This window comes from Leopardus geoffroyi, chromosome X (assembly GCF_018350155.1).
Source record: "Leopardus geoffroyi isolate Oge1 chromosome X, O.geoffroyi_Oge1_pat1.0, whole genome shotgun sequence".
NCBI lineage: Eukaryota > Metazoa > Chordata > Mammalia > Carnivora > Felidae > Leopardus > Leopardus geoffroyi.
In genome coordinates this window covers 62,004,998-62,026,440 of record NC_059343.1, presented here as the reverse complement: position 1 = coordinate 62,026,440, position 21,443 = coordinate 62,004,998, and the positions used below count along the sequence as shown (strand labels likewise).

The 21,443-nt window shown below is 41.3% G+C and overlaps 1 protein-coding gene across 1 annotated transcript; it reads left to right on the top strand.

Annotated features, from left to right (window-relative positions):
• Window positions 1-193: 193 nt before the first annotated feature.
• On the top strand, window positions 194-2,505 carry MAGEE2 (MAGE family member E2). The gene has a single exon (XM_045471633.1). The coding sequence runs from the start codon at window positions 400-402 to the stop codon at window positions 1,969-1,971; it is 1,572 nt and encodes a 523-aa protein (XP_045327589.1). The 5' UTR covers window positions 194-399; the 3' UTR covers window positions 1,972-2,505.
• The last annotated feature ends 18,938 nt before the right edge of the window (window positions 2,506-21,443 follow it).

The following is a 21,443-nucleotide window of genomic DNA, read 5'->3' as shown; positions in this document are numbered from 1 at the left end:
TGTCATTGAACGTCTCTCATTCCTTGTTAATTCTGCTTTACCTCCGTTTGTTTCCCCTTTCTTGAATTCTCGGCTCTAAAATGTTTGAATCCAGCAGCAACCACTTCAACCACCCTAGTCTTCCTGGCAGCCCTAGTGGGCAGGAGTGGGGGACTGGAAGCGGGGCGTGGCCACCATGCCGCAGAACCAGACTGCGCCTGCGTAGGCTGCGGCAAAGCTAGGCACTGAGAAGCTAGCGGTCATTTGCTCACTGGTTGTGTAGAAAGATCGCTTCTCTCTCCAGCTCTCCCTCCTGATCCCGGGTCTCTGGCTTAGGATTTGTGCTGAGGCGCCGACTCCTACCATCCTCTCTCTGACAGATTGCTGATTTCCCCGTTCCTGCTGCTGACTCCTGGAACCATGTCTCTGGTAAGCCAGAACGCGCGCCGCGGCAGCGCAGAGACCACTGCAGATTACGGCGACCGTCAGGGTGAGATGCAGGCTAGTGACGCCTCTGGGTCTCCGACCTCCATGCTTGTTCCCCAGGCCCTCCAGGGCCCTCATGCGCTAATCAACCCTCAGGATGCCAGCGCTTCCCAGACTGCGCAGGACCCGAATGACCTCGAGGTCCTAATTGAAGAGCAGTCCCAACGTTTGGGGGCGCTCAGGGTCCACGACCCTCTAGAAGACAGGTCAATTGCTTTGGTGAATTTCATGCGAATGAAAAGCCAAACCGAGGGTTCTATCCAGCAAGCAGAGATGCTAGAGTTCCTCAGAGAATACTCAGATCAGTTCCCTGAGATCCTTAGACGAGCCTCAGCCCACCTGGATCAGGTCTTTGGGTTGAACCTTAGGGTTCTTGATCCCCAGGCTGACATTTACAACCTAATCAGCAAACGGGGTTTCCAGACCACTGATCGCATAACAGAATCCTTGGATGTGCCAAAGGCAGGTCTCCTGGCCTTGGTCCTAGGCCACATCCTTCTGAATGGCAACCGGGCAAGAGAAGCATCCATTTGGGACCTGCTGTTAAAGGTTGATTTGCTGGGTGATCCCCAGAGGATCAACAACCTCTTTGGGAACACAAGGAACCTGCTCATTACTGACTTTGTGCGCATGCGGTTCTTGGAGTACTGGCCAGTATATGGCACTAATCCCCTTGAATTTGAGTTCTTGTGGGGCTCTAGAGCCCACATGGAAATCACAAAGATGGAAGCCCTGAAGTTTGTGGCAGAGGCCCATGATGAAGAACCCTGGAGCTGGCCAGAAGAATATAACAAGGCCCTGGAAGCTGACAAAGCCAAAGAAAGAAGACAGGCTGCTGGCTTGGAATTCTGGTCAGAGGACACTATGAACGATAAGGCCAATGATTTGGTCCAGTTGGCCATTAATGTCACTGAGGAGTTGCTGCCTATACATCAGGATGAGCTACTGGCTCACACTGGCAAAGAATTTGAGGAAGTGTTCCCAAATATCCTCAGTCGAGCTACTCTAATCCTTGATCTGTTCTATGGATTCTCTCTGATTGAGGTTGATACGAGTGAGCACATCTACCTCCTTGTCCAGCAACCAGAATCAGAAGAAGAGCAAATGATGTTAGACAGCCTGGGGAGACCCACTCAAGAATATGTGATGCCAATTTTGGGTTTGATCTTCCTGATGGGCAACCGCGTCAAAGAGGCCAACATTTGGAACATGCTTCATAGATTTGGTGTGGATGTAGGGAGAAAGCATGCCATCACCTGCAAGCTTATGAGACAGCGCTACTTGGAATGCAGGCCACTGTCCTACTCTAATCCAGTTGAGTATGAGCTTCTATGGGGTCCTCGAGCTCACCTTGAAACTACCAAAATGAAAGCCTTGGAGTATATGGCCAGGCTGTACAGAAAGCGACCACAGGACTGGCCAGAGCAATATAGGGAGGCTGTTGAAGATGAGGAGGCCAGAGTCAGATCTGAGGCAACTGCCATGTTCTTCTTTGGCCCCATGTGAAATCTGGGAAAATGTATCACATTAGTTGGGTGTCATCAGTTATAGGTGCCCTGGGGAAATGGGCACTGGGGCCCCAAATCACAAGTCAGTCAGGGCTGGGGTGGAACATACACATTGTGTTTGCTATTTGTGTTCTCTTTCTAATAGTGTTCCCTCCCTTACAATATACCCTTGAATTAGGTTCATGATCAATGTTTATAAATGAAATTGCTCATTTGCTATCCCTGTCTTGTTTTAATATAAAACTCAGATATCTGTGTAAATTGTATTGGTAACGTTTACATCTTTCTATGATGTGGAAGAGAACATATAAATGTTCTTTAATTGTTTAAAATAATTAGTAAAATGTTGTGGTGCAAAAGTTAAATAACAATAGTAACAACACACACACAACAAAATCAAACACAATATCACTGATCTGTGGATGCCTTCTTTGTGTCTACTGTTGTTGTGTAAGAAAAAAATTGCTGGCATTTACCTGTATTTGCTTTGCTGTTCCAAATGTAGTGAAAAATATAAGCATAATGAATTAGACACCATGCTTAAGGATTCTTTTATTCAACAAACATTTATTAAGCACCTGCCATGCTCAGAGCACATGCTTTGTGCTGGGAATATAAGGGTGAAGAAGACCCAGCTGAACCCAGGGCTTAAGGGGAAGGGGCCACTGAAGTAAACCAGAAAATGTTTTATTGCTGTGGTAATATAGTAGGAGTAAGCTCAGAGTGCTAGGAGAGACCACAGTAGTAACTTCCAACTAAACTGTAGGTGCTGGGAGGGGACACTGGAGAAGGCAATGGGGCACAAGAAGGGCTAGGGAAGGGGCAGGGGTGTCCAGCAAATGATTAGTGGGGGAGTGGGTGAGGTGGTGGAAGGGGAGTATGAGGTGCTATGTAGGGCTGAGGGCAAATTCCCCTTTAGTGACTTCTAAGACCTGAGATTGGAAAGGAGGAGGGAGGGATTGTTGATGAAGTCAGGGGCGGTATGTAAAAACACCTTTGGGGGGATTCAGAAAGACAGTGTTGAGTTCAAGGGGGAAGTGGGAGAGGGAAGCCTGGGGCAGAGATAACAAAGACCCATACTCTCAGAGAGTGGGTCTTGGGAACCAATAATGATTCTCCTGAAGGCAACTGGTCTTGGATCTTGGGTCAGACCGAACAATCTACTTGAAGCTCTACCCAGCAATCTCTGCCACTGCAGTTTACTTCCGCATCCAAGCTGTTAAGGTGAGTACTTTGGCTCTCTTCATCCTGATCCTTCACGCAGCCTCTAACGCTGCTCACAGCTGTCCCTAAGCTTTCCCCAGAGAGCCTGCAAAAAACAATTTCTGTAAGGGAGCCCTGGCTCAGTAGTGGATATTATATGGAAAGTCATCTATTACGCAGGGGTGGGGGAGTTGCCCGCCAGTGGTTTAGGTTTTATGTTTCCTCACGCCCTGACACCATAAGCTTTCTGCCCTTTCATCCATTTAATCATTAAGGGCTACCCCAAACTGCCACCTCCTAACAAATGAGAGAAGACTTTCCTTACATTTAAGTCAGCCTCAGGAAGAGAATGACACAACTGTCTCGCCGGGGGAGGGACAAAAAGAAGGGAGATATACCGTTTTGTTTCCAAATCCCCCCGCCTGCAGAAGTCAGATTAGAGCTGCCAGCTTGGGGAAGCCACTGCGCATGTCCACTCCGCGGTTGCCCGGGAGATACACCCCCACCTGGTCTCAGCGATCTTTCCTATCGTAACATTCCGCGAAAAACTGAACACTAAGGGCAGGATTTCTAGTAATGAGAAAATGAGTAACTAGAGAGCTAGAGCTAAAGGGGTTCTGGAAAATAGGCTGGGGGTGGAGTTGTGAGGCGGGAGAATATCTAACTCAAAATCTGGGATCTTGAAGTAGAGTCCTGCCTGTGTGCTGAGAGCTCTCATTCTTTAGCCTCCGTGGACCCTTAATATGTACATGCTTCTGGGGCGGGGAGAGGGGCAAGCAGATTATCGTTACAAGTTTTTTTGCTCTGATTTTTTGGGTTAGTGCATTTTCTGGATGTCGAGAACATAAGCTCTTCTGGGGATACGAGTAGAGAGAAACCTGTCAAGGGGAAGGTGTAGCATCTGGACCAACAATAGTGTAAAGTTGCCAAGTTTTTTAGTAATAAATTTGTGCCAGGCACTGTGCTGGGTCTTCACCTCCTTTAGCTCTAATCTTTCCACCAGTTCTCAAAGAAGCGTTTTAATAGCCTCATTTGACACTGTAGGAAACTGAGGCTTAAATCATATGCCAAAGGTCACGCAACCAGTCAGGGAATGTTGGGATTAGAGTCTAAGGCTGCCTTTGGCTACAGTTCACACTCTTTCCGGTGCACTGCATCATACTCCCCCTCCAGTTTGTGTTATGTTTTCATTCAAATTTATTGATTCTCAAGAAATGTAAGAAAGGGCTGCATGACAGGATGGGAGGGGCAAGACGATAGCCCTCTGGGGGAGGATGAAAGTGAGGCTGAAATTTCTCCCGGCTCTTCCTTGTTCCATCACCCAGGCTCCATGAGGGCTGTCTAGGTGTAGAAAGCATAGTTTTGTCCAATCTCCCTACTCTATCCTGTGAGTCTTCCCCAATTTGCCCTATTCCTGAAAGCTTTCAGCCTAATCTGTTTTCACCCAGGGAAAGTCAAATGTCACCTTTTGTGGACCTATAGAAATTTTTGGCAATGTTTTTTGTAATCCTGAAAGAACAATGACCTGACAGAGCTCATGCCTTGCCCAGGGGAGCTCAGGATGCAAAAACAGAAGTGGGAAATAGCCCATGTCACAGATGCCAAATGCAGTTTCCCAGAAGTAATAAAGGTGAGACTTGCATGGAGCACATGCCTATGGTGAGGGAAAGGATGTAGTCTCTCTGTGGCTACAGCCATTTCTTTGAAAGCCATGAGAGGCCTGGGTACTCTCCTTTCTACACATGCCATATTAGAATTAGCACTCCCTAGGAGAAACACTAGTGGTGGAAGTGAGTGTCTGGTAAACAAGTCTTACAGAACATGCTGCATGAATTAATTCAATGTACAATCACCCTTAAGCTTTTAAACACTGAACCAAATATCCCTCTTCTCTGTGTGAATTAATTTGAAAAATGGTACAGCCTGAGTTCATTTGCAGACTCTTTGGGCCATCAATATCAAGTATTGAAACATTGGCCAAGTTAGGGCTTGCAGAATGGGTGTTGGTTAGATATGGGTTCATCATCCAACATATACATTGCCATTCAGATTCCCCTTTGATCCTTCCTGGAAAGAAAACATTGAGAATACATTTACTTTCAGTTGCTGAGGCCCAGGAGTGTCCTCTTTTGGAGAAGATGGGTGGTTAGGGAAGACTTTTCCTGCCTTCTCTCCATCAGTTTCTGTATACACACTCAAGCCATCACAAATGAGCGTTACAATTCAAGGAAAAGCTGAGCTGGACTGGCATATACGGACTTCGAGGCAATTCTATCAGCCCTAGAATTGCTGCCTGTAGACCCTCTGATACCAACAATCTAGACCAGGCTGTAAGTATCCTTTAGGGTCAGAAAAGAACCCCACAGTCTCCTCCTACCTTCCTAGTGGGGATCTCCAGACAGTGAGATTTTCTCACTCTACATAGTTTCTCTTCCCCCTCAATGAGTACTCAGCAATGTCTTAAGGAATTCTCTCCAGACAGAGTTTGAGGCTAGTTTTAAAGAAATTTGAAAAAGAATGATCAGAGTGGGCCCTGGCTCCCTCAGACATTTCTGTTCCAGGCCTCATGCAAATACTCTAAGCACATAATAAGGAAAGTACAGTATATCAGAATAATTATGAACTCTGGATCTGGCCAGTGTTGGCTCTCTCACTTCCTGGCTGTGTGACTTTGGACTTAACATCTCTATCTAGACTACTTAAAGCAATTTTCAAGAAATTGATAGAAAGCCCAGGGTCACACACTTACTATTTGATGATGTCAGCACTATAACCCAGGCCAATTATATATTCGTCTAGTGATACTTCAGTTCTACACACTGCTTTTAAGACTACTTGTCAACATCTTGGTAGCTGAGTTCAAATGAATATAGAGTTCTTAGAATTACTAGCATTGTTTTTTTTTAGCGATTATTTTAGGTGAATATTAGACCCAGGCTAATTATAAATTATGAAGTTTAGCTGCGTTAATAACATATCCTTTGCAAACACCCATCCACAAGACACTTTTTAAGGGGCTCCTGTGTGGTCTCTTCAAGCAGGCCTCAGTGACTTTTAAGGAATTATCTGTTTTATATACCACTCAGGGAGTCCCGAACAGTGAAGACAACTTCTCTCATAAAAGGACAGGGTTAGGAAGGGAATTACGAGCCAAAGCCTGATGTCTGGGCAGCCTTATTTCTTATTTTATTTTATTTATAATTAAAAATATTTTTGATGTTTATTTTTGAAAGAGAGAGAGACAGAGCACAAGTAGGGGAGGGACAGAGAGAGAGAGAGAGAGAGAGAGAGACAGAATCCAAATCAGGCTCCAGGCTCTGAGCTGTCAGCACAGAGCCAGACACGGGGCTTGAACCCACAAACTGAGAACCTGACCTGAGCCAAAGTTGGACGCTTAACTGAGCCACCTAGGTGCCCCTCTTATTTTATTTTTTTATTTGAGTATTTAACACACAATGTTGTATTAGTTTCAGGTACACAACTTAGTGATTTGAGAAATTTATACATTATGCTATGTTCACAAGTGTAACTACCATTTGTTACATTGCATCCCTATTACAATATCATTGACAGTATTCCTTATGTTGTGCCTTTTACTCTGGTGACTTACTCATTACATTACTGGAGGCCTGCATTTCCTTCTCTTCTTCACCAGTTTTGTCCAACCCCTCACTCCTCTCCCCTCTAGCAACCATCAGTTTGTTCTTTGTATTTTATAGGTCTGATTCTTCTTTTTGTTTCCTTATTCATTTTTTTTTTTTGCAATCCCACTTATAAGTGGAATCTGTCTTTCTTAGTATGACTTATTTCACTTAGTACAATACCATCTAGGTCCATACATGTTGTCTCAAATGGCACGATCTCACCTTTTTTATGGCTGTGTAATATTTCATATATATATATATATATATATATATATTACATTTTCTTTTAAGTTCATTTTGTTAAGTTTATTTTCTCTTTATTTTGAGAGAGAGAGAGACAGAGAGAGAGAGACAGAGAGAGAGAGAGAGAGAGAGAGAGCAAGTAGAGGAGGGACAGAGAGAGGCAGGGGAGAGAGAATCCTAAGCAGGCTCCACACTGCCAGCACAGAGCCCAATGTGGGACTTGAATCCACAAACTGTGAGATCATGACCTGGGCTGAAACCAAGTGTCAGACACTTAACCAACTGAGCCAACTGTGCCCCAATATCATATTTTCATTATACATTTGTCTACTGATGGACACTTAGGTTGCTTCCATATCTTGTCTATTATCAACAATGCTGCAATAAACATAAGGGTACATATGCCTTTTCAAATTAGTGTTTTTGTTTTCTTTGGGTAAATACCCAGTGGTGAAATTATTGGATCATATAGTATTTCTATTTTTTTTTTAACCTTCATACTGTTTTCCACAGTGGCTATACTAATTTACATTCCTAGGAACAGTGCACAAGGGTTCCTTTTCTCCACATCCTAACACGTTATTTCTTGTCACTTTCATTTTAATCATTCTTACTGTTGTAATATGTAACTGTGGTTTTGATTTGCATCTCCCTGATGATGAGTGGTGTTGAGCATCTTTTCAAGTGTCTGTTGGTCATCTGTCTGCTTTGGTAAAATGTCTATTCCATTTCTCTACCCACTTTTTAATTGGATTGTTTGTTTTTTAGGTGTTGAGTTGTAGAAGTTTTTTTGTATATTTTGGATATTAATTGGACAAACCATTTGCAAATATCTTCTCCCATTCAGTAGGTTGGTGTTCTTTTTTGTTGTTGCTGTTGGTGGTGGTGGTTTCATTCACTGTGAAATAGTTTTTTATTTTGATGTAGTCCCAATAGTTTATTTTTGCTTTTGTTTCCCTTGCCTTAGGAGACATATCTAGAAAAATGTTTCTATGACTGATGTCAGAAAAGTTACTGCCCATGCTCTTTTCTAGGATTTTTATGGTTTCAGGTCTCATGCTTAGGTCTTTAATTCATTTTGAGTTTATTTTTGTGTATGTTGTTAGAAAGTGGTCCAGTTTTAGTCTTTTACATGTAGCTGTCCGGTTTTCTCAGCACCATTCATTGAAAAGAGTGTCTTTTCCCCATTGTATATTCTTGCCTCCTTTGTCATAGATTAACTGACCATATTATCATGTGTTTAGTTCTGAAGACTCTATTCTTTTCTATTGATTTACGTGTCTATTTTTTTGTGCCAGTACCATACTGTTTTGATTACTACAGCTTTGTAGTATATCTTGACATCTGGAATTTTGATACCTCCACTTTTTTCTTCTTTCTCGGGATTGCTTTGGCTATTCAGGGTCTTCTGTGGTTCCATACAAATTTTAGGATTATTTGTTATAGTTTTCTGAAAAAATGCTGTTGGTATTATGATAAGGATTGCAGTAAATCTGTAGGTTGTTTTTGGTAATGTGGACATATTAACAATATTAATTCTTCCAATCCATGATCATGGAATATCTTTCCATTTGTGTCATCTTTGATTTCTTTCATCAGTGTTTTAGAGTGTTTGGAGTACAGGTCTTTCACCTCTTTGGTTAAGTTTATTCCTAGGTATTTTATTATTTTTTGGGTGCATTTATAAATGGTGTTATTTTTTTAAAAAAATTTCTCTTTCTAAGTAGGCTTATTTCAAAGTACTTTTCTCCTTAGAGCATTTAGTTTGGCATGGGATGGCCAGAGTATGGACTCTGTCCTCTGAATGTCCACTTTCCTCAAAACATAGAAGTAGCATGAAGAAAGTGAAAACACAAGAATTGTCATCACTTCTGAATCTGCCTTCTATTCTGAAGCCTTAACCTGCTTGGACTGCTCAGAGAAGCTTCCTGGCCATTGAGGTTGGCAGAAACAAGGGTGCCTTGGGATGTTCTAGGAGAAGATGCCCATTATTCCAGACAGTGAGGGAGACCACCCTGAGATCCAGCTCTAGAGAACTATTTTCACAAAGAACTTCTCTCCTTTCTTTGGATTGGGGGATGTGAGGAGTGTAAGGCCTAGGATGAGAGAAGTAAAGAGAGGGAGCTTTGGCACAGCTGCTAACCATTTATAGCATATCTCCTCACACAACTATGGGCATGGGAAGAAAGTCAGTAGCCAGACATGCTGAGTGAACATAAGTCAATGACCAGCTCTGACAGGGAACAAACTGGCCTTTGAGATCAATGGCAGCTCCCAAGCCTCTTGTTTGCATGGCCTTTACTGCCAACTCTACCCAGAAGGAGTCAGACCTAGTTCAGCCCAATCCACAGGTAGTTACACCAAAATCTGTCCTGGCATCTGAGACTCATTTACACTGAAGGAGCCCCTGGAAGTCAGGCTTGTTAAAAGGCCACTTTCCCAGTTCAGTTTAACAAGCAATTGCTGAACACCTGCTATATGCTAGCCAGGTTATAATAGAAACTAGGACACAGGGATGAATCAAATGTGGCCTTCACCTTATCTGTGTTCTAATTCTCTATTCAGTTTGGAGTCTGTACAACTACATAACCAATCTATTAAGGTTTTATTCCAAAGTATAACTTTTTCATTTCTAGAATTTCTGTTTCTTTTTCAAACATACCTTATGTTTTTCAAGATAAGGATGCTGTTCTTTTCTTATTGATTCCAGTCTCTTTTTAATCTCTTTAAACATTTTAATCAGTCTTATTGTAAAGCTTTTTTATATTTTCCTATTTCTTAGTTGTTAATTCTGTCATTTGATGGGTCTGCTCAGTATCTAATGGTGGTGATTTTTTTTTGTATGTGCTTTATAACTCATATCTGTGTGCTAATCTTTACTAGGCATTACCTTCTGAGAGACTCTCAGACTATCTCTGATGCCAATCTTTCCCTCTTGGGGAGAAGGCATGAAATTACACATAGTCTGGTGCAGCTGTTCCACTGTAGTCCTTCAAGTACAGACATCATGTCTTCCTGAGCTTAGAGGCTCTCTGAATCTCCTCTGAAAGAATACCTCCTGCCCCATGTAAGCCTTCTCCTTTTCATATGTCTTTAAGACATTTATCCAAATCTTTGCTGCCTTCTATGGTTCAGTGCTCTTATAGTTTACTCCTTTTATAAATCTTTAGTGTCATTTCAATGGTATTTTGGAAAGAAAGGGAAAAGAGGGATGTAATTCAACATCTTGACCAGAACACAGCACTTACTTCAATAGGGAAAAGTTGAAGTCAACCTAAGGTCTCACAGCATATACTTTGGTTTTACTTGGTAATAGAATTAGGGTCCCTCCTTTCAATGGAACAATTGAAATATTTGGGAATGATGGAGTAGAAGACTAGTAAAGAATAACAAATGATATTCAGTATGTATTGTTAACTACAAAATACAAGCTATGAGACAATAAATACAGAGTCAATATTGTCTTGTAAAAATGTATGTGCAAGTATTAGAAATACATTTTTTAACTTATGAATAGTGATGTGGTAGACAAAATAATAGTCCCCCAATGATGTCCATGTGATGATCCCTGGAACTTGCTAATATGCTACTTTAAATGGCAAAAGGGACTTTTCAGATATGATTGAATTAAGGAACATGACCTAGGGAGGTTGTCCTGGATTATGCAGATGAATACAATGTAATCACAGTCATCTTTATATTAGGGTGGCAGGAAGAACAGTAGTAGGTGATGTGACAAAGGAAGCAAGAGACTGAAGAGATATGAGGAAGGGGTCATGACCAAGAAATGCAGACAAGCCTCTAGAGGTTGAAAAAGGCAAAGAAATGGATTCTCTCCGCAGAGACTCAAGAAAGAAAGAACCCTGTTGGGACCCTGACTTTAGTCCAGTGAGACTAATTTTGGACTTCTGACCTCCAGAATTATAAAATAATAATTCTACCAAGTATGTAGTAATTTCTTACAGCAGCAATACGAAACTAATGCAAGTGCTTACCATAGGTTAGAGAAATTTAGAGTGATTTAAGTTTCTATTTTGCTTGAAAAAAATTAACATTCACATAAATAAGGGACCATAGTTAAAGCACCTAAATCTGTCAATAACAATGAGGCACTGATTGTCAGCTTATGGTTGTAAAAAATAAAAGTATAGTAATATACATGGTAGGAGAACGCATAAGGAAAAAAAATGCATGTGCTTATATGTCTCATAGAAATATAAATTAGTATTGGGTTTTATAGGGCTACATTAAATAGAACACAAAAATTTTTAAGAAATAATTATCTCATGGGACACTGCAGTTCCATTTCTAAGAATGAATTTTGAGAAAACATTTTTGGATATAAACTTACATTTGGCATGAAGGATTATTTCAGACTTATTTAAATGAAGACAAATGCCAATGAAAACCAATTAATAAAAACATCAGCTAAATCTTCAATATCAGTTGATTGGTAAGGAAAATAAAACTCTGTCTATGTAATAGAATGACATATAGACATTAGAAATGATGATGTACAACTGATGAAAGGATAAAGAAATTGTGGTTTATATATAAAATGGAATACTACTTGGCAATGAGAAAGAATGAAATATGGCCTTCTTTTTCAATATATGAACTTTATTGTCAAATTGCTTTCCATACAACACCCAGTGCTCATCCCAAAAGGTGCCCTCCTCAATACCCATCACCCACCCTACCCTCCATCCCACCCCCCATCAACCCACAGTTTGTTCACAGTTTTTAAGAGTCTCTTATGCTTTGGCTCTCTCCCACTCTAACCTCTTTTTTTTTTTTTCCTTCCCCTCCCCCATGGGATTTTGTTAAGTTTCGCAGGATCCACATAAGAGTGAAAACATATGGTATCTGTCTTTCTCTGTATGGCTTATTTCACTTAGCATAACACTCCCCAGTTCCATCCACGTTGCTACAAAGGGCCATATTTCATTCTTTCTCATTGCCACAGGGTACTCCATTGTATATATAAACCACAATTTCTTTTCTTTTTTCTTTTTTTTTTATTATATGAAATTTATTCTCAAATTGGTTTCCATACAACACCCAGTGCTCATCCCAAAAGGTGCCCTCCTCAATACCCATCACCCACCCTCTCCTCCCTCCCACCCCCCATCAACCCTCAGTTTGTTCTCAGTTTTTAACAGTCTCTTAGGCTTTGGCTCTCTCCCACTCTAACCTCTTTTTTTTTTTCTTTTTTGCTCCCCCTCCCCCATGGGTTCCTATTAAGTTTCTCAGGATCCACATAAGAGTGAAATCATATGGTATCTGTCTTTCTCTGTATGGCTTATTTCACTTAGCATCACACTCTCCAGTTCCATCCACGTTGCTACAAAAGGCCATATTTCATTTTTTCTCATTGCCACGTAGTATTCCATTGTGTATATAAACCACAATTTCTTTATCCATTCATCAGTTGATGGACATTTAGGCTCTTTCCATAATTTGGCTATTGTTGAGAGTGCTGCTATAAACATTGGGGTACAAGTGCCCCTATGCATCAGTACTCCTGTATCCCTTGGGTAAATTCCTAGCAGTGCTACTGCTGGGTCATAGGGTAGGTCTATTTTTAATTTTCTGAGGAACCTCCACACTGCTTTCCAGAGCGGCTGCACCAATTTGCATTCCCACCAACAGTGCAAGAGGGTTCCCTTTTCTCCACATCCTCTCCAGCATCTGTAGTCTCCTGATTTGTTCATTTTGGCCACTCTGACTGGTGTGAGGTGATACCTGAGTGTGGTTTTGATTTGTATTTCCCTGATAAGGAGCGACGCTGAACATCTTTTCATGTGCCTGTTGGCCATCTGGATGTCTTCTTTAGAGAAGTGTCTATTCATGTTTTCTGCCCATTTCTTCACTGGGTTATTTGTTTTTCGGGTGTGGAGTTTGGTGAGCTCTTTATAGATTTTGGATACTAGCCCTTTGTCTGATATGTCATTTGCAAATATCTTTTCCCATTCCGTTGGTTGCCTTTTAGTTTTGTTGGTTGTTTCCTTTGCTGTGCAGAAGCTTTTTATCTTCATAAGGTCCCAATAATTCACTTTTGCTTTTAATTCCCTTGCCTTTGGGGATGTGTCGAGTAAGAGATTGCTACGGCTGAGGTCAGAGAGGTCTTTTCCTGCTTTCTCCTCTAAGGTTTTGATGGTTTCCTGTCTCACATTCAGGTCCTTTATCCATTTTGAGTTTATTTTTGTGAATGGTGTGAGAAAGGGGTCTAGTTTCAACCTTCTGCATGTTGCTGTCCAGTTCTCCCAGCACCATTTGTTAAAGAGGATGTCTTTTTTCCATTGGATGTTCTTTCCTGCTTTGTCGAAGATGAGTTGGCCATACGTTTGTGGGTCTAGTTCTGGGGTTTCTATTCTATTCCATTGGTCTATGTGTCTGTTTTTGTGCCAATCCCATGCTGTCTTGATGATGACAGCTTTGTAGTAGAGGCTAAAGTCTGGGATTGTGATGCCTCCTGCTTTGGTCTTCTTCTTCAAAATTCCTTTGGCTATTCGGGGCCTTTTGTGGTTCCATATGAATTTTAGGATTGCTTGTTCTAGTTTCGAGAAGAATGCTGGTGCAATTTTTATTGGGATTGCATTGAATGTGTAGATAGCTTTGGGTAGTATTGACATTTTGACAATATTTATTTTTCCAATCCATGAGCAGGGAATGTCTTTCCATTTCTTTAAATCTTCTTCAATTACCTTCATAAGCTTTCCATAGTTTTCAGCATACAGATCCTTTACATCTTTGGTTAGATTTATTCCTAGGTATTTTATGCTTCTTGGTGCAATTGTGAATGGGATCAGTTTCTTTATTTGTCTTTCTGTTGCTTCATTGTTAGTGTATAAGAATGCAACTGATTTCTGTACATTGATTTTGTATCCTGCGACTTTGCTGAATTCATGTATCAATTCTAGCAGACTTTTGGTGGAGTCTATCGGATTTTCCATGTATAATATCATGTCATCTGCAAAAAGCGAAAGCTTGATTTCATCTTTGCCAATTTTGATGCCTTTGATTTCCTTTTGTTGTCTGATTGCTGATGCTAGAACTTCCAGCATTATGTTAAACAACAACGGTGAGAGTGGGAATCCCTGTCGTGTTCCTGATCTCAGGGAAAAAGCTCTCAGTTTTTCCCCGTTGAGGATGATGTTAGCTGTGGGCTTTTCATAAATGGCTTTTATGATCTTTAAGTATGTTCCTTCTATTCCGACTTTCTCAAGGGTTTTTATTAAGAAAGGGTGCTGGATTTTGTCAAAGGCCTTTTCTGCATCGATTGACAGGATCATATGGTTCTTCTCTTTTTTTTTGTTAATGTGATGTATCACGTTGATTGATTTGAGAATGTTGAACCAGCCCTGCATCCCAGGAATGAATCCCACTTGATCATGGTGAATAATTCTTTTTATATGCCGTTGAATTCGATTTGCTAGTATCTTATTGAGAATTTTTGCATCCATATTCATCAGGGATATTGGCCGGTAGTTCTCTTTTTTTACTGGGTCTCTGTCTGGTTTAGGAATTAAAGTAATACTGGCTTCATAGAATGAGTCTGGAAGTTTTCCTTCCCTTTCTATTTCTTGGAATAGCTTGAGAAGGATAGGTATTATCTCTGCTTTAAACGTCTGGTAGAACTCCCCTGGGAAGCCATCTGGTCCTGGACTCTTATTTCTTGGGAGATTTTTGATAACCGATTCAATTTCTTCGCTGGTTATGGGTCTGTTCAAGCTTTCTATTTCCTCCTGATTGAGTTTTGGAAGAGTGTAGGTGTTCAGGAATTTGTCCATTTCTTCCAGGTTGTCCAATTTGTTGGCATATAATTTTTCATAGTATTCCCTGATAATTGTTTGTATCTCTGAGGGATTGGTTGCAATAAGTCCATTTTCATTCATGATTTTATCTATTTGGGTCATCTCCCTTTTCTTTTGGAGAAGCCTGGCTAGAGGTTTGTCAATTTTGTGTATTTTTTCAAAAAACCAACTCTTGGTTTCGTTGATCTGCTCTACAGTTTTTTTAGACTCTATATTGTTTATTTCTGCTCTGATCTTTATTATTTCTCTTCTTCTGCTGGGTTTGGGGTGTCTTTGCTGTTCTGCTTCTATTTCCTTTAGGTGTGCTGTTAGATTTTGTATGTGGGATTTTTCTTGTTTCTTGAGATAGGCCTGGATTGCAATGTATTTTCCTCTCAGGACTGCCTTCGCTGCGTCCCAAAGCATTTGGATTGTTGTATTTTCATTTTCGTTTGTTTCCATATATTTTTTAATTTCTTCTCTAATTGCCTGGTTGACCCACTCATTCGTTAGTAGGGTGTTCTTTAACCTCCATGCTTTGGAGGTTTTCCAGACTTTTGTCTGTGGTTGATTTCAAGCTTCATAGCATTGTGGTCTGAAAGTATGCATGGTATAATTTCAATTCTGGTAAAATTATGAAGGGCTGTTTTGTGACCCAGTATATGATCTATCTTGGAGAATGTTCCATGTGCACTCGAGAAGAAAGTATATTCTGTTGCTTTGGGATGCAGAGTTCTAAATATATCTGTCAAGTCCATCTGATCCAATGTCTCATTCAGAGCCCTTGTTTCTTTATTGACCGTGTGTCTAGATGATCTATCCATTTCTGTAAGTGGGGTGTTAAGGTCCCCTGCAATTACCACATTCTTATCAATAAGGTTGCTTATGTTTATGAGTAGTTGTTTTATATATTTGGGGGCTCCGGTATTCAGTGCATAGACATTTATAATTGTTAGCTCTTCCTGATGGATAGACCCTGTAACTATTATATAATGTCCTTCTTCATCTCTTGTTCCAGCCTTTAATTTAAAGTCTAGTTTGTCTGATAGAAGTATGGCTACTCCAGCTTTCTTTTGGCTTCCAGTAGCATGATAAATAGTTCTACATCCCCTCACTCTCAATCTAAAGGTGTCCTCAGGTCTAAAATGAGTCTCTTGTAGGCAGCAAATAGATGGGTCTTGTTTTTTTATCCATTCTGATACCCTATGTCTTTTGGTTGGCGCAATCAATCCATTTACATTCAATGTTAGTATAGAAACATATGGGTTTAGAGTCATTGTGATGTCTGTATGTTTTATGCTTGTAGTGTTGTCTCTGGTACTTTGTCTCACAGGGTCCCCCTTAGGATCTCTTGTAGGGCTGGTTTAGTGGTGACAAATTCCTTCAGTTTTTGTTTGTTTGGGAAGACCTTTATCTCTCCTTCTATTCTAAATGACAGACTTGCTGGATAAAGGATCTCGGCTGCATATTTTTTCTGTCTAGCACACTGAAGATCTCGTGGCAATCCTTTCTGGCCTGCCAAGTTTCAAAAGAGAGATCAGTCACGAGTCTTATAGGTCTCCCTTTATATGTGAGGGCACGTTTACCCCTTGCTGCTTTCAGAATTTTCTCTTTATCCTTGTATTTTCCCAGTTTCACTATGATATGTCGTGCAGAAGATCGATTCAAGTTACGTCTGAAGGGAGTTCTCTGTGCCTCTTGGATTTCAATGCCTTTTTCCTTCCCCAGTTCAGGGAAGTTCTCAGCTATTATTTCTTCAAGTACCCCTTCAGCACCTTTCCCTCTCTCTTCCTCCTCTGGGATACCAATTATGCGTATATTATTTCTTTTTAGTGTATCACTTAGTTCTCTAATTTTCCCCTCATACTCCTGGATTTTTTTATCTCTCTTTTTCTCAGCTTCCTCTTTTTCCATAACTTTATCTTCTAGTTCACCTATTCTCTCCTCTGCCTCTTCAATCCGAGCCGTGGTGGTTTCCATTTTGTTTTGCATTTCATTTAAAGTGTTTTTCAGCTCCTCGTGACTGTTCCTGAGTCCCTTGATCTCTGTAGCAAGAGATTCTCTGCTGTCCTCTATACTGTTTTCAAGCCCAGCGATTAATTTTATGACTATTATTCTAAATTCACTTTCTGTTATATTCTTTAAATCCTTTTTGATCAGTTCATTAGCTGTTGTTATTTCCTGGAGATTCTTCTGAGGGGAATTCTTCCGCTTGGTCATTTTGGATAGTCCCTGGCGTGGTGAGGACCTGCAGGGCACTTCCCCTGTTTTGTGGTGTATAACTGGAGTTGGTGGGCGGAGTCGCAGTCAGACCTGATGTCTGCCCCCGGCCCACCGCTGGAGCCACAGTCAGACTGGTGTGTGCTTTCTCTTCCCCTCTCCTAGGGGCGGGATTCACTGTGGGGTGGCGTGGCCCGTCTGGGCTACTTGCACACTGCCAGGCTTGTGATGCTGGGGATCTGGCGTATTAGCTGGGGTGGGTAGGCAATGTGCACAGGGGCAGGAGGGGCAGGCTTAGCTCGCTTCTCCTTAGGTGATCCACTTCAGGAGGGGCCCTGTGGCAGCGGGAGGGAGTCAGATCCGCTGCCGGAGGTTTGGCTCCTCCGCAGAAGCACAGAGTTGGGTGTTTGCGCGGAGCGAGGAAGTTCCCTGGCAGGAACTGGTTCTCTTTGGGATTTTGGCTGGGGGATGGGCGGGGGAGATGGCGCTGGCGAGCGCCTTTGTTCCCCACCAAACTGAGCTCTGTCGTCCAGGGGCTCAGCAGCTCTCCCTCCCTTTGTCCTCCAGCCTTCCCGCTTTCCCAGCAGAGCTGTTAACTTATGACCTCCCAGACGCTAAGTCGCACTTGCTGTCGGAACACAGTGTGTCAGGCCCCTCCACTTTTGCCCGCCAGACTCGGGGGCTCTGCTTGGCCAGCGAGCCGCCCCTCCGCCCCGGCTCCCTCCCGCCAGTCCGTGGAGCGCGCACCGCCTTGCCCCCCTTCCTACCCTCTTCCGTGGGCCTCTCGTCTGCGCTTGGCTCCGGCGACTCCGTTCTGCTAATCATCTGGCGGTTTTCTGTGTTACTTAGGCAGGTGTAGGTGGGATCTAAGTGATCAGCAGGACGCGCAGTGAGCCTAGCGTCCTCCTACGCCGCCATCTTCCCTCCTCTCTCAAACCACAATTTCTTTATCCATTCATCAGTTGATGGACATTTAGGCTCTTTCCATAATTTGGCTATTGTTGAGAGTGCTGCTATAAACTTTGGGGTACAAGTGCCCCTATGCATCAGTACTCCTGTATCCCTTGGGTAAATTCCTAGCAGTGCTACTGCTGGGTCATAAGGTAGGTCTATTTTTAATTTTTTGAGGAACCTCCACACTGTTTTGCAGAGTAGCTGCACCAATTTGCATTCCAACCAACGGTGCAAGAGGGTTCCCGTTTCTCCACATCCTCTACAGCATCTATAGTCTCCTGATTTGTTAATTTTGGCCACTCTGACTGGCGTGAGTTGATATCTGAGTGTGGTTTGGATTTGTATTTCCCTGATGAGGAGCGACATTGAACATCTTTTCATGTGCCTGTTGGCCATCCGGATGTCTTCTTTAGAGAAGTGTCTATTAATGTTTTCTGCCCATTTCTTCACTGGGTTATTTGTTTCCTGGGTGTGGAGTTTGGTGAGTTCTTTATAGATTTTGGATACTAGCCCTTTGTCCGATACGTCATTTGCAAATATCTTTTCCCATTCCGTTGGTTGCCTTTTACTTTTGTTGATTGTTTACATTGCTGTGCAGAAGTTTTTCATCTTCATAAGGTCCCAGTAGTTCATTTTTGCTTTTAATTCCCTTCCTTTGGGGATGTGTCAAGTAAGAAATTGCTATGACTGAGGTAAGAGAGGTCTTTTCCTGCTTTCTCCTCTAGGGTTTTGATGGCTTCCTGTCTCACATTCAGGTCCTTTATCCATTGAGTTTATTTTTGTGAATGGTGTGAGAAAGTGGTCTAGTTTCATCCTTCTGCATGTTGCTGTCCAGTTCTCCCAGCACCATTTGTTAAGGGACTGTCTTTTTTTTTTTTCCATTGGATGTTCTTTCCTGCTTTGTCAAAGATTAGTTGGCCATACTTTTGTGGGTCTAGTTCTGGGGTTTCTATTCTATTCCATTGGTCTATGTGTCTGTTTTTGTGCCAATACCATGCTGTCTTGATGATTACAGCTTTGTAGTAGAGGCTAAAGTCTGGGATTGTGATGCCTCCTGCTTCGGTCTTCTTCAAAATTACTTTGGCTATTCGGGGCCTTTTGTGGTTCCATATGAATTTTGGGATTGCTTATTCTAGCTTTGAGAAGAATGCTTGTGCAATTTTGTTTGGGATTGCATTGAATGTGTAGATAGCTTTGGGTAGTATTGACAATTTGACAATATTTATTCTTCCAATCTATGAGCACGGAATATTTTTCCATTTCTTTATATCTTCTTCAATTTCCTTCATTAGCTTTCTACAGTTTTCAGCATACAGATATTTTACATCTTTGGTTAGATTTATCCCTAAGTATTTTATGCTTCTTGGTGCAATTGTGAATGGGATCAGTTTCTTTATTTGTCTTTCTGTTGCTTCATTGTTAGTGTATAAGAATGCAACTGATTTCTGTACATTGATTTTATATCCTGCAACTTTGCTGAATTCATGTATCAGTTCTAGCAGACTTTTGGTGGAGTCTATCGGATTTTCCATGTATAATATCATGTCATCTGCAAAAAGTGTAAGCTTGACTTCATCTTTGCCAATTTTGATGCCTTTGATTTCCTTTTGTTGTCTGATTGCTGATGCTAGAACTTCCAACACTATGTTCAACAACAGCAGTGAGAGTGGGCATCCCTGTCGTGTTCCTGATCTCAGGGAAAAAGCTCTCAGTTTTTCCCCATTGAGGATGCTATTAGCTGTGGGCTTTCATAAATGGCTTTGATGATGTTTAAGTATCGTCCATCTATCCCGACTTTCCCGAGGGTTTTTATTAAAAAACGTTGCTGAATTTTGTCAAAGGCCTTTTCTGCATCGATTGACAGGATCATATGGTTCTTATCTTTTCTCTTATTAATATGATATATCACGTTGATTGATTTGCAAATGTTGAACCAGCCCTGCATCCCAGGAATGAATCCCACTTGATCAATGTGAATAATTCTTTTTATAAGCTGTTGAAATTGATTTCCTAGTATCTTATTGAGAATTTTTGCATCCATATTCATCAGAGATATTGGCCTGTAGTTCTCTTTTTTTACTGGTTCTGTCTGGCTTGGTAATCAAAGGAATGCTGGATCATAGAATGAGTCTGGAAGTTTTCCTTCCCTTTCTACTTTTTGGAATAGTTTGAGAAGGTAGGTATTATCTCTGCTTTAAATGTCTGGTAGAACTCCCCTGGGAAGCCATCTGGCCCTGGACTCTGATTTGTTGGGAGAATTTTGATAACTGATACAATTTCATCTCTGGTTATGGGTCTGTTCAAGCTTTCTATTTCCTCCTGATTGAGTTTTAGAAGTGTGTGGGTGTTTAGAAATTTGTCCATTTCTTCCAGGTTTTCCAGTTTGTTGGCATATAATTTTTCATAGTATTCCCTGAGAATTGTTTGTATCTCTGAGGGATTGGTTGTAATAATTCCATTTTCATTCATGATTTTATCTATTTGGGTCATCTCCCTTTTCTTTTTGAGAAGCCTGGTTAGAGGTTTGTCAATTTTGTTTATCTTTTCAATAAACCAACTCTTGGTTTCGTTGATCTGCTCTACAGTTTTTTTAGACTCTATATTGTTTATTTCTGCTCTGATCTTTATTATTTCTCTTCTTATGCTGGGTTTAAGCTGTCTTTGCTGTTCTGATTCTATTTCCTTTTGGTGTGCTGTTAGATTTTGTATTTGGGATTTTTCTTGTTTCTTGAGATAGGCCTGGATTACAATGTATTTTCCTCTCAGGACTGGCTTCGCTGCATCTCAAAGCGTTTGGATTGTTGTATTTTCATTTTCATTTGTTTCCATATATTTTTTAATTTCTTCCCTAATTGCCTGGTTGACAAACTCATTCTTTAGTAGGGTGTTCTTTAATCTCCATGCTTTTGGAGGTTTTCCACCTTTTTCCTGTGGTTGATGTCAAACTTCACAGCATTGTGGTCTGAATGTATGCATGGTATGATTTCAAGTCTTGTATACTTATGAAGGGCTGTTTTGTGACCCAGTATGTGATCTATCTTAGAGAATGTTCCATGTGCACTTGAGAAGAAAGTATATTCTGTTGCTTTGGGATGCAGAGTTCTAAATATATCTGTCAAGTCCATCTGATCCAATGTGTCATTCAGGGCCCTTGTTTCTTAATTGACCATGTGTCTAGATGATCTATCCTTTTCTGTAAGTGGAGTGTTAAAGTCCCCTGCAGTTACCACATTCTTATCAATAAGGTTGCTTATGTTTATGAGTAATTTTTTTATATATTTGGGGGCTCCTGTACTTGGCGCATAGACATTTATAATTGTTAGCTCTTCCTGATGGATAGACCCTGTGATTATTATATAATGTCCTTCTTCATCTCTTGTTACAGCCTTTAATTTAAAGTCTAGTTGGTC